At 38.6% G+C, this 13,932-nt stretch overlaps 1 protein-coding gene across 1 annotated transcript in view; it reads right to left on the reverse strand.

The window, feature by feature from the left end:
- MED14 (mediator complex subunit 14) overlaps positions 1 to 13,932 on the reverse strand; it is a 34,914-nt gene that overhangs the window by 12,573 nt on the left and 8,409 nt on the right. The window contains exons 6-19 of the mRNA XM_030234427.2: positions 13,047 to 13,175; positions 12,569 to 12,676; positions 11,545 to 11,677; positions 10,863 to 11,013; positions 8,276 to 8,387; positions 7,545 to 7,670; positions 6,677 to 6,755; positions 4,928 to 5,087; positions 4,350 to 4,544; positions 3,669 to 3,803; positions 3,167 to 3,243; positions 1,510 to 1,670; positions 1,091 to 1,237; positions 908 to 999 (exon numbers count right to left, since the gene is read on the reverse strand). Coding sequence (XP_030090287.2) covers positions 908 to 999; positions 1,091 to 1,237; positions 1,510 to 1,670; positions 3,167 to 3,243; positions 3,669 to 3,803; positions 4,350 to 4,544; positions 4,928 to 5,087; positions 6,677 to 6,755; positions 7,545 to 7,670; positions 8,276 to 8,387; positions 10,863 to 11,013; positions 11,545 to 11,677; positions 12,569 to 12,676; positions 13,047 to 13,175 — 1,805 coding nt within the window. The remainder of the gene's footprint in view (positions 1 to 907; positions 1,000 to 1,090; positions 1,238 to 1,509; positions 1,671 to 3,166; positions 3,244 to 3,668; positions 3,804 to 4,349; positions 4,545 to 4,927; positions 5,088 to 6,676; positions 6,756 to 7,544; positions 7,671 to 8,275; positions 8,388 to 10,862; positions 11,014 to 11,544; positions 11,678 to 12,568; positions 12,677 to 13,046; positions 13,176 to 13,932) is intronic.

Genomic DNA, 13,932 nt, shown 5'->3' on the forward strand with positions numbered 1-13,932 from the left:
GTTACATTACACAAAAATGAGTACTGGATAATATGTAAGGAAGTTAAACGCAAAGTCCATACTGCTGCTCTGGCTGTTTACATATATATAACATACAAATGTATGTATGTATGTATGTATGTATGTATGTATGTATACGTGGATATATATTTACACACACTTCCCATGAAAATGCATGTAAAAATACTCTTAAAAAATTCAGCTTAGAAAATGAACACATAAAGGTCCCAGGAAGCAAATTTCAAGTAGCACCAAGCTACTTCACATCAGTTGCATACAAAACTATATTCTTAATCTGAAATAAATGTGCACTTACTTCCTCCTCTACCTTGCACTTAACGCAAAGATTAAGTAATCTTAATATTTGTGTTAAGTGCAAGGTAGAGGAGGACGCCTACAGTTATTTAAGTAATTAATAAGTTGTAAATTCAAATACTACATAGGAAGCTAGAGTTCTGAACAAGAGAACAGCACTGCTACAAAATGATCAATGGACACCTCATTGAAAGCACAGCTTTCAGACTCTAAAACATTATTAGAGTCCTCTCTTTTAAGGCAGAATTAGGCATTCAGCTTACATATATCCATCCACATATCCCAGTAAAGCAGTGAGCAGTAACAATACTTACACAAAGTTTTTCAGAAAAAGGCTGCCACACCAGCTTTCATCAATCAGAAGCACACAACTGTCCTTCCCACAATATAAAATGCATCTAATATAAATTCTCAAAAATACTGAACTTCCAGCAACCCAGCAAATCAGCAATGTGGCACCCTCTGTCTTTTCTACATTCATCTATATTAATTCCACTATAAAGAAAAAATTGTGCAGCAAAATTCTGAGAAGTCTAAGCCTGCCCAATATGTTTTAAATCATACATTTGAAATCCATTTAGGAGTTACTCACTGAGCTCCCCTTTGTAGTTCCGTAACAAAGGATAAGTTTTCGGTAGTTGTAGATCCGAACTTCTGAGAAAACGTTTAAGTGGTTGGGGATGTCTGTGAAGAGAGGAGGGAAGAGAGTTAGAGTGAGAAAATCACAGTCATCTGTAAGCCCATCACTTTGACAAAAAGGAGGTGATTTCTGTACCTGGTAAGGACCGTGCAAACTCCAGGACACATTCATACAGCCGAGCAATACTGTTCCAGTCGTTGAGGAACATCTCGACCACCTTGCGACCTCCAACTGGTTCAGACAACTGGTTTTCATATGTCAGGTAAACGTGACGGGTTGGTCCTGCAGTGTGAGGAGATGGGAAATACTGATCAACCCAGTGGTTCCTGAGCTGTGGTTTACAGACTGTAAAGTGGCAAGTGACCAGGAAGCACATTGAAATAACAAAAATGCATCAAATCAGCAGTCAGAATTTTGATTAATGTACACTGCGGTTTATTAGAAATCTTAGGAGCAGAGAGCTGGCCAGTTACACCAAGACACTAAAACTACCGGACCAGACAATGCAAACTACAAAGAAACAAAATTTACCAGTGCTCCTTAGTGAAACTTGCCTTGTTCCCTGGATGAAGTGCTGTTCAGTGGGCAGTTTGCAAACACCAGCTCAGCCACCCACGTGCGATTATTTCTACCTTGTAGTCGGAAAGTGCAATCAAGAAGAGATCGGTCCAGAGCCTTCTGCGTTTCCTCGTTTACACCTTTACAGGGAGGAATTCTACACATGACAAAATCAAAATCTCCATTAGACACAGTACAGTTCCACAAGTAACAACACTACCTTCTAATATTTCCTGAAGGACTCCCAAGTCTGGACATGAAAGAATGAACAAATCAACAGCAGAGGCAGCTGGACTGCCCAGTGAGATAACTTGTTCCTCTTCAGGGACTGTAATGAATGTGTCGCAAAAGCACTCTGAGCTAAGACCACTTTTTATATGGATTCAACACCTGCAAATTACAGACTGTTAAAGAAATTGTCCTTATCTCCTGGTGAACTATGTGCTCACCAATATATTTCTCTTATACAGAGAAATAAGCCAAAAAAGATGAAAATAACTAAGCTCTGTGGCAATCTGAATTCATTTGCCTTGTAGAACAAGCTTGCTCTACATGCAATGAACAACCTGGCAGTTCCTTAGTACTCACTAATTTATTCGCATCCCAATGTGTGAATTGAGCTCAGGGGACAGACTAAATAAAGCTTAAGTAAAAACATGCCAAATTCTTTTTCAAATTCCTTGAGGATCTAGCCAGAAATCTCATGTTCCACCCTTAACTTCAGCTTACAAGTTCTCTGCTCATATGCATGGTTAAAAAGGTAGGGCCTGATGCATTTGGACACTGCTGCCTTTATGTCACTGTACATTTCTGCAGCAGAAAAGGCTTTACTCTAGGAGGTGTCTTTGGGGTTTGTGGTTTTCTACTTTAAACTTTATTTGTTGCAGATCCAGTTAGTGGCTGGTTGTGGCAAGATTCCTCAGGGTTAACACAGAGGCAGATACTACTGGCCTGCTATTAAGAATTTCAAAATATCTATTTCAGTAGCCTATATGATACAGAAGAATAGTAAATTTGCAGATGATGACAAACTGAAGGGAGCACTTAACATGCTGGAAGTCAGGTCTGCCCTTCAGAGAGATCACAGATAGCTGGAGGAACAAGTTGACAGGAATCTTATGAAGTTCCATGAAAACACATGCCAAGTCCTGCACTTGGGCCTAAATATCCTGTTAAATTATTGCATGATTCTCAGATACTTCCTCTACAACCTCTTTACCATGCAATTGTCTTTTCTGGGATTCCTGGCATTTTCCTCTGCAGTTTCACATAATTGTCAAGTACCATATGGAGTATGTAGGCCTCTGATCTGATCTAAAATGGCATGTTCATGAATCATCCCCACTTCTTCCTTAGCAGGAAGGAAGGCTTGAGGACTGTCAAACTGTTTTCAGAGCCCCTCAGTTTAGGCTAATGAAGTAAAAAAATTGTAGTTGGCTCTTAGTCTACTCTAATTTTCCCCCTTTTTCTCTAGCACTGCTTCACATGCAAGTACAAGACACAGAGTATTAACACCCCTTTAAAAAAAGAGAAGGAAAAAAAAGCCCAAACCAAAAATCCTGTCCCTGTCCTGATATTTTGATTGTTATCTCCAAACAAGTCTTTTTTTTTCTCTCATGTGTACATACAGTAATAAAATGAAACACATCTTACTTTAATAGACGTATTGCATGGCTGAAGCCATCTCCTTCTACTTGTACTCCCTGGTGAGGAATGTCCATATTGGATAACTAGAAGTGAACAAGAAAAATGTTATTCCAAGCAAAAAGGCAAGCAAAAAACTTGCAACATTTTCAAGGACTTTTTTATTTCTCCCTGAGGGTGACAGATGTTTCACATCCTCAAGCACTGGAAAGCCAAAAAACAGTCCGTGCAAATCTGGTATAAAGTTGTTTCCCAACCCTTCCCACAAGTGCATCTTTCATCCTCATTTTCCCTTTTCCCTCAACTTTTCAAGCTTTTTGCAGTGCTTTGTACTAAGAGAAGCAGCTCTAACAAGTTAGACTAGAGCAACACAGTGCAGAAGACTGAGTCACCGGGGCTCAGCTGGCAGGGGAACTACAGAGTGAGCACATGACCACAATAGTCACATCTAGACCTCAGAATCAGGAGCAGGGGAGGGGAAGAAGGGAAAAAAATATTTTTTAATACCTACCTCTATCCGAAGCCCTATAAAGGGCATATTTGTATCACACATGGCTACAATATGAGCTAGCACTTTATTGAAGGCACACATTTCTCCCGACCGTTTTGGTTTCTTGGGTTCTATGGAACATGGATCTCCAGATAACTAGAATTAAAATAAATACCAATGTACTTGCATATTTGGAGTAAACACTTTGAAAATATGTCAGAGAATAACCTCATTCATCTAAGCGTTAAATGAATCACACCCTCAGCACAAACTCCTGGAAGGATCCACTTCAGGACTGAAACAATTCAGTTAAAGCCTATCCTTAAAACAGTACTTGTAGATCATTGAGCCATGTCAGCCTAGCCCCAGTAAATAACTCTTATCAGCCCCTGCAAGTCCATCAAAATCTACACATGGCCCAAAGTGTATCACACAGATACCAGCACTCTGCATGTACAATATATACACACTCCTCTGCACAGAGCTCTGCCTTGGCTCTGAGAGCAGCAGAGCAGGCTGGCATGAACTGAAGGACAACTGTTACAAAACAGTTTTCCAGCATTTCCCTAGGGAAGCAGTCCAAACTAAGACGTCAGCCATACCAACACTGGAAACGTGGCTACTAAAGCTGAAATTGATGCTCAGAACCTGTGTTGAGCTTTCATGCTCTGTAACCAGCCCAATGGCTTTTGGAACACGTACCTTGCGCTTGACACCACTTTTCATTTGTTTGCCACTTTTTGTGTCCAGTACCAACTCTTCAATGTTTGGTTTGAACTGCTGTAGTAAAAGTGCAGTGGCAGGGCTGTCATCTCCTTCAGCATAGCTCACAGACAGAAAATGGTACTTGTACTCTAGCTCTGTGGGGTTGCCAGGAACATCAAACATTTCTACAACCTATATTTAAACAAAACAAATCAAGAAGATTCTCAAGCTAAGAGTAAGTCTAATTCAGTTCCCATCCTTTCCTTTTCAAAGAACAGACATTTGTTATTTTCAATGTATTAATACTATGTCTACGAAAGGTAACCAAAAAGAGAAGAAAGACCAAACCTTTCAGGAAACACAGAATAGGAAGACTGCTGAGTAATAAATCTGTATGTGCCTTCTTCTGTACGAGCCTGAGCGCTTAACAAACCCACAGAGGAAGGGAGGGAGAGGAGAGAATTAAGCATTACATCACTCACTTGGTTGCTAATGTTAAGAGTTAACGCTACAAGAGACTGCCTGGGATATCCATGACAGGGAGCAAAAGACAGAAACATTTTTCAGTTACTTACAATGTAGTACTGGGGAAGGCGAGTGAGTTTGATGAACAGTTTGTGTTTGGAAAGGTTTCCCACTGGGTGGCTGGCATAATTAGCTAGCTGAAGAGTTTCACTGCTCACTGTAGGCAGATGTTTTATAGACTGTTTGCAGCGCTGCTGTCCAAGCCAGAACCTTGCATGGAAATAAAGGTATTAGTACCCTAAGACTGGTTTCATGATTCTAATACACTGCAATGTAGAGCTTTAGTGTCAAATTAGGAGTCAGTCATATTCTAAGCCAACATCTATCACTGAAGCACAAGTTAAATAAAGGAAAATCACATAGAAAATTTCATTACTTTATATTTTCTTATCACTATATTTACATCTTGTCTTCAGCTTAACAGACAGCTATTAGTTCAAGAAGAAAAGCCCTGAAATTATTTGCTGAATAAATTTTTATATGCTATAATATGAAATTACAAACATTATAAAACATAGAAGGAAAACATTAAAAAAACCGCGCAGATTGCACTCGTTTGACAATCTGGAATCTTCAATTACGTTTTGGTATAGAAAGGAAAATCTTTGCTCCCATACGCTGCTAAGCAATACAGTAAAAGAAAGTCCCTGAAGCTGGATGTCACTCTGAGCTATGTTATAAACAAACTCAATCACCTGAACAAGTTTGGAGATGAAGACACCAAATTTATTCTCATGTTTGGAAACAAAATCATGTTTGGATTAAGCTTTGTCCTACTCCAATGGATTTTGCCTATAGTGGCAAAGCCAGGGAGAATAGCTAGGCTTGAAAGGGGTTCAGAAATGCATGGCCTGGGTATTCAGTCAAACTTCCATTGACAACAGCAGTGGGAAGTGTGGGTGCTCAGCACCTTTCCATCACAACACACCACATTTATTCTCACAGATACATGTCAGATACAGCTGTCCTAAAAGACATACTGTGGACTGCTGAGCTTCCTCAGAAACTGCAGCACTACCCAAGCCATTATCTCAAGTACATTATTTATAACAAAGGGAGGTTGATTAGTTTCTCCAGGGTGCCAGTGCTTCATGCATCATCAAGCTTCTTTTAGAAGCAGAATTCCTCAAATAGAGATTTCACCCTGCAATTAGCTCAGAGCACTGGGAATTTCCAAAACGACAGAGCAGGTGGAACTCAGCTCTCATGCAGATGCAAACTGTGTTTGTATTATTTGCTACAACCTCTTATGGGAGCCAAATGTATCTTGTGCTTAAATCTCAGGGCTTTATGGAAGGAAGATTAGCGACTTAAACCAGCAAGGGCTGAAGTGCAAGAAGATAAACAGGTATTATTTAAATCATCCTAGGCCACTTCCTGGTTTTTCCTCTGTATTGTGAGAAGTGAGGTCATTCTTGTTGAGAAACAAGCAGAGATCAGCTGTAGAAACAGTGGAATAAAGGACATAGAAGATGAACATGAACAGAAAAAGAGATTCTCAGGAAGCCAGTGGTCTGCTACTTCAAAGTGAAGAGACTTCAAGCAAAGTGTGCATATAGCAATGCATGAGGCTACGTGTAAGGGGGAAAATTAAAGTAGGGCTATGGAATCAATCCCAAATAAAACAAGACTTTCCTTCACTGCTTAGAAGAGATGACAAATACTCAAGGCTGCTTACAATAGTGAGAAAGTATAACCCCTAGTGTAGTAAAACACAAAGCCATCCAAGTGTCCCCATCCAGAATACAAATGTGGTGATTCATTCCATGCAAACAAAGGGAATTGTACAGGTCACTCACTTGAGCTGCTGAAGCCAAGGAATGATACGCTTCATATCATCATTAACAGACTTCTCTATGTCATCTAGTGTCAGCTGATCTGCAAGAACATCAGGTAGGAGAATGGTCTTAGCATCAGTCCTTCAAACAAAACTTCAAACTTCCACTGAAAGTGTCTCATCTAACTAACCTCATAATAACAGCCCAGGTTTGGGCTTCAAAGGGGACCTTCTGGTCCAACCTTTTTTGGGAAAGGGAACAGAGATGAGATTATTTAACTGCATCTGGAACATCTCCCAGTGATACAGATACCACCAAAACTCTCAGAGGGTTGTTTGATTTCTCTGTAAGGAATTGCTTTCTCAGATTGAGATGAAACTTCTGGTGCAACTTGTAATTGTTGTCCCTTGTACCAACAGATGATCCATAATGCTTTTAAGACCACAGCAGGATGTTATTAACCAAATAAACTAAAAGAACTTCCTTTCTTTTCTCAAGCAATGTGAAACCTGAAACTGAGACCTGAACAGAAGTAACTCAAGATATATAAGGTCACATCATACAATTCTCACTCAGGTCTACATGAAATGACCCCATCCATTAACAGCACAAGCCAGGAATCATGAGTCATAAAGAATATGAACTGCACTGACCCCCAGTAATAATTACTCTGTTGTCCTCTTAAAATAATCTTAACTGAACTGGGACACTTAAGCACTAAGATCCTCTTTTCTATTCCTCAAACTCCGATACCTAGATTTTGACCCAAGTGTGGGGTTCATTTGCTCACAAAACTCAGCATATCTGACAGAATTGTTCCCACAAAATTACTTCATAGTGCAGAATTCTTGCAAGATATGAAATACCTCCTGGTTTTGTGCCTACTTACCAACACCATACAGCATCAGCTGGAACATTCCAGAGTGGAGATCAACAAATACATGCAGGCACTCTGATCGACCACATGGTTCCAAAATTGGAATTACAAGAGTTGGGAGAGCCGTCTCAATGAATGCTAAACAAAAAATGGTGTTAATAATTTCACTCAAAATTCAAACTTATATTAAAACTTAGTCAATTATAATAAAAAAACCTGTATGTTTTCAGAGAAACAAACTTTACTTGCATATTATTATAGTGTTGATGGAGAGAGGAATCTGAATATAAGAATTTCTCTGTGAAAACAGCGACAAACCAATGAGAAAAGGCAGACTAAATCTGAAGATTATTAATTCTCAAATATCTTTTAACTCACTGCTTCACAATTATCAATCTAAATCCCAAAAGTTTCAACAGCAGTTTAAGGAAAGTCTCATCCAAAACTACTTTAAAAGATTTGCTTTCAATTCTGAACACAAACAACTTTTACAGTAGGCAAATTTTAACCCTTCAAGCCAGACTACAATGCTCTATCAACTTCATTTATTACACTGCATTTAGATGTATGGGTATTTTACAATTATCAATGCAGAATAATTCAAAGCTAATTTTGTTAATTTTGAACATGTTTACCTTTATTTTTTTTTAATTTAATGAAAACAAGAAACATCAAGAGAAAGGGAAACCATCCCTAGACATAAATGGAATTGAACTAGAAAAATTTCATAAGAAAACACGTACAATTGTCATTAACATTGTAGCTCTTAAGAATGGCTTTCAGCTCCTGGAGTTTTTGATGAGATCTTGCATGGACACTGTCAATTAGGAGTTTTTCTATTGATAGATGGTCAATCTGTAAAAAAGCAAAATACTTGAGTAAGATCATATTTGATGTGTAGACTTTCTGCAATAACACACTGGAACAAAGGTACTTAATGAAACAATCACTTCAGAAATAACCTGCTTAACCTGCTCACTGTGGTGAGCCACATTGACTATTAACTTGAGTATTTGGAGCACTAAAAAATACAACAAGTTACCATGAGATTCTGTCGATGCAGTGGGCGTGGGAGGAGTTTTGAGCTAAGATTAGAAGAAGGTGTAAAAGACATTTCACAAATTATGCTGCTGCCACTCCCTGTGCAGACCTACTTGTTCTGGATCAAGGTTGGTCCATTTTCAGCTTAGCTTTTTTTTCTCAGCCATTGTTAACTAGCTTAAGCTGAAGAAAAAAGACTCCAAACACAAAACACCCCAAAGCAACACTTCATTAGGATATGGTTGCCTCTACACAAACACACATGCAGCTGTAACATGAAATCCAACAGTTTAATAGGGTAACAATGCAGTGACAGACACTGAGTATGGCCAATCCTACTGAACACAGAAGTATGTATGGGCTTGCATCTACATTCTGTTGCACTGCCAGTGCTGAAGCTCATGCCACCACTTACATTCACTGTAATTTATTTGTACAATCTAAATTAAAGCATTTGCAATCATATTCATTCACATTCCAGTCACATTATTCGCATATTTTGCATAAGCAAAGCTCCAGATTACAGCAAAACCTTTTTTCTAGGTAACCTCACATTGCTTTGAAAGCTGTTCAAGCTGAATTAAACTCAAATTTTATTCTAGTGTAGGAGATAAATGCAGAAGATAATTATGCTATATTTGGTGCAAGCTTTTGCATACCAGAATGACCTTCTCCTAAAGACAAACTTTCCAAGACAAGGCCTTAAAAATCATGTATTTATCCACTACAGCATTTCACCTGAGCAGCTGCAATGGGTTAAATCTTCCCCACGAAGTGACTACATGTTCTACAGCTCCAACCAATTTTCAGTAGGTTAATGCAGAACAACCTGCTCAGATAAACATGTTTGTTTGTGCCACTGTTTTATACAGTATCTTAAACAAACAGAAACCCAGTGTGCCATCTACGTCATTACAGCTGAGATCATTATTCAAACACTACAACAGCACTGTATTTACCACAGCTGATAATTTTTCTAAGCAAGTCCTCATAAAGGGGGACAGCATTAACTTTGATACATCTCAAATTTACAGTGGCCTCATATCTTAATTTACAGGCTGCAGACTTGATTCAGTGAGCTTAGTCTGTGTCAGCTCCAGTGGATATTCAGCAGATGCTGAAAATAAAGAGTATGTTCTTAGATTTACACATAAATACAGCACCTTCACTACATCAACTTATATTTAGTAGCTAAATTAGTAAATGTAGTATATATTTACTATACTAACAGTAGAATTCCTACTCTAGAAGTAGAGTAGAAGGCTACCATGCTTCACAAGGTTTCCCACATCCCTCTGTAGCTGAAACCTTGGTAGTTCTTGACATTCACCATACAGACTTGTCTGTCAGCACTGGTAAAATGATGGGCCAAGAGGCTGAAACACAGAGTATGTACAGGAGGTGGAAGATACCATCAGTAGGTAGAGACAGGTGAAAGATCTGAGCTGGGGAGCTTTTCCCTGTGGAAAAACTGTACTGAAAGTGTGAAGATTACACCATTCACTCCAGTTTACTAACTCTCCTAAACCCAAACACTGAAAGAAATAATGACAGACAGACATCTGATGTATCACAGCCACATTTGCTGAGGGACTTACAGAGGATTTATTATAATACCCAGAATGCAGTTTTCCTTAACTATCTTTAACCAACATCTAGAATTATCCCCAGTGAAGCATGATCCAAGTAGGAAGTTGACTGCAGTTACTCATTTTGGATCACTGCAACAATCCCACCTTTAAAATACAGGAATTTGAACATTCAGATAAGCCACATGATATTATCTGGTTAGTGATAATGTAAAACTAAGTTTCACCTAACACTTGTAACAAACAAACCACATGAGCTCTTCAGCACAAGATTTCCAAATCATAATGTAAGATTTTCTAAAGTGCATAGCACTGCTATGTAGCCAACTCCAGTGATAAGGGAAAGCTGATTTTCAGAGGAGCTCCAGGACAGGAAAGGGAAGAACTATGTCTCTATAAAGTATTTCAAGCCAAACCCTAATAATAACTGAGATGTTGCTGTTGTTTCCCCCCAGCCTAGCATTCCATTTCACAAGTGGTACAATACACTGTGAAGTAGGTGAAATTTTTAAGATTAAGTCAAGGCCAATAGTTTGTAACAACAATTTGAGGTCCTCACGTAAACATTACACAATCTACAGTAACTGCTTACTAGAAATCTTAGAAACAGATCCTTAAATAGAATCAAAGTTGAACAAACTGACAGTGTAAAGCACTTGAGTTTTCGATATTAGATGGCTCCTGCAAAGCAAACCTTTACCTTCATGGCTCTCTCCATCAGTTTGGAATCACAGGCTGGCAGTGGAGGCTCATGAGATATTTGTAAGGGTTTTGAGACATCAGTTTCATCAATTTTTATAGTGACTTTATGGACAGAGGCAGTCCCTGTTTTCCTGCCAAGTACCTGTTGACTTAAAATAAATAGAATAATTAAACCATGCAACTGGAAGAACAGAAAATACATTTTTCAGTAGCTAAACCTTGATTCTGTGTGCTCTGGTTAAAAATGACATTATGTCAGCTGAACTGAAAAATGACATTTGTTTTAGATGACATTTTAAAGCAGAACTGTTGGTAAACTGTAACTGCATGAAGAATTTTAGATGATTGCAAATGTAACACAACCAGAAGTGTACTCAGATTGCTTTTTAAAATTTTATCTAGTGCAAGTCAAGCAATAAATACAGGAGAAGTTTGACAGAGATCTAATCAATTTTTAGATATCTGTGTAAATATAAACTCATTTATGACTGCATCCACTGCTCTTCTGTACATTAATGTGCAAATCATGCAACACATGTAAGTACTTAATTACAAGAATTTAGGAGTCTCACATCAAAAAGAAAGTACAGTTCTAAAAATTATGGCTCAAGCTTGGTAAATATAATCCCTCCTGTTATTTTAGTTATTGCTTGTTAACAGTCCTTTTGAAATGAACTTACTTCCAAACAGAGAGTGAGAGACATTTCCCTGCATGGTACCGCTCCACTTGCACAAGGTCACCCCAGCGCTCTCGGATCAGCATTAGTGTTTGTGAATGCAAGACTTCCAGCTGAAGAGCCAGGCAGAAGGAGTCTAATGCATGGAGCTAAGGAAATATAAGATGTCCAGGAAGTCTGCGTACTACACAAACCTGTTTGTGTATACTGAATCAACCCTTTTGTCATCTAAGTCACATAAGATGCTGTCTGAAAACATACTAATGTACGAATCCAGAAATAAAGACAAAAAACCAGCACCAAATATTTCTCAAAGGGATTTATTTTTGTGTTTTTCTAAACTCTAACTTAGGACAGGTTGATAGACAGGAGAGTCACAGCCCAGTTTTACAGATTTCTGGTTGTCATCATCTTTTACTGAAAAGATGATTACCAACAAAGAAATTCTACTCACCCTATAGTTACCACTAACTCCATCTCCCATGGTCACCCTAAAAAAACATGACTCTTCTTGCAGACAGACTTTCACTGAAATTCATTTCACATTGTAAAGCAATCAGCCCTTTCCAAGTGGAAAATCACTGCACACCCTGTATCTCCTCTCATTATTTACACAGATACAATAGAGTTAACATACCCTCATCAGCTGCACTTTACTGCTGTTCTTGGTAGCAAGAACTGCCAGCTCCCAGAACTTCCAGCTCTGTATTTCACCTCCAAAATTACCTGCTGCTGCTGCACTGACTCACCACACAGCCAAAATTACCTGCTGCTGCACTGACTTACCACACAACCTGCTGCCTTGAATACCTCACCTTCACCTTTGCTGATTTAGTGTGCAGAATTAAATTTGACATGCACCTGAGAATTACTGCTTCCAAGGCCATCATTTACTTCAAGGCCACCATAACTTCATGCCCAGACATTTCCCCCAAGCTCAGCAAGGAATCCATCTTTCCTGACTTCTAGCTAACAAGAGCAAGGCTGCATTAGACACCTAATTCAGGAGCCCCTTTCAGAAGGATACGTAAGCAGTTGTACATGTCCTGGAGGGGCTTCTCATCAGCAAACAGCCGGGACTGGACCAACTGATGGATGAAGTTGATCTGCATGCTGTGAACCAAGGCTCGACCATCTTTAGCAAATGAAAATTAAGTCACATTAACCATCAGGAAAGTAGGTATTTAAATTAATTCAGTAGATTGATAAATTAAAAATAAAAAAAGATACAACTGTACTGAGCAATTTCCATGCCAGGTATTATAACAAACAACAAAATTCTTGGTTTACTCTGGAGATGTCAGTCATTTTACACACTGTCACTGTATAGCTTTGTTAAGGTATTAAGTGCTTATAAAGCAAGGTCAAAACAGGACAAGTACTTATAACTTCATTCTCTTAAGTGGTGATACGCAGAAAACCCAGCATAAACAAGACTTATACAGTGTTGGAGATGAATATCATGTTAAAAAAAAAAAAGTAAAGGTTTGATTTTTTTTCTTTACCACCAGTTTCCTTGTCTTCAACCAAAATTTCCAGCTTGAGAAGGCGCCAGGGGATGTCAGGGTCATCACCCATCACTGTCAAGGTGGCCTCAAACTCACCCTCAACTCGGAACTTCACACGGCCATTGGCTAAGGAAGACAAGAATGTTTTATTTCACTCAGCCTCCTAAGATGCCTAAAAAATAACAGTGTGGTAGCTCCTGGCACTCATAATGGATTACTTCCCTATAATTTCTGCTCTGTTGCTTATGTTTCCGTGCAACTGTGAACATTTTACAGTCTGCAACAGACCCAAGGTCAATAAGCGGCATAGAGAGATGTACAAACTGTCCTGAAGTTAACTTGTTAAATCTGCTAACTTGTTAACACTTGTGCTTCTGTAATACAGAGTAACACTGAGCTGACTACCAGCCTGACAAACAAAACATCTGGCTTAAATATTCCTATTCTTTGCTACTATCAACAATGAATGCTTTCAGCAATACCCAAATGACATTCAGAACATGGATTTCAGCCCAGACTGAAATGCAGCCCTGAAAACACATCTCACTGCAAAGCATTCATTTCATATTAGAATATTTTAAATCCATTTTCATGTGAGAAAGATAATATTTTGCAGAATTTATAGATACACAACAAGCAAAATTTATGCACCTTATTTATCTAATTGAGATGTGCCTCCTCACACCTGTGAACACTGCTATCTGTTTCACAAATTGGGAGCAAGGACTGTAAAACTATGCAAGCAAGGTCATAAAAACAATGACAGGCAGAGCAAACAAGTAAGTACAAGTCTTTATTCTGACATGCAGGTCAACCTTCTCAATCATTTAACAAACTAGGTTATAAACCTTTACAATTAAAGACATTTAGCAATATTCCTGCA

Source organism: Serinus canaria, chromosome 1 (genome assembly GCF_022539315.1).
Source record: "Serinus canaria isolate serCan28SL12 chromosome 1, serCan2020, whole genome shotgun sequence".
NCBI classification, from domain to species: domain Eukaryota; kingdom Metazoa; phylum Chordata; class Aves; order Passeriformes; family Fringillidae; genus Serinus; species Serinus canaria.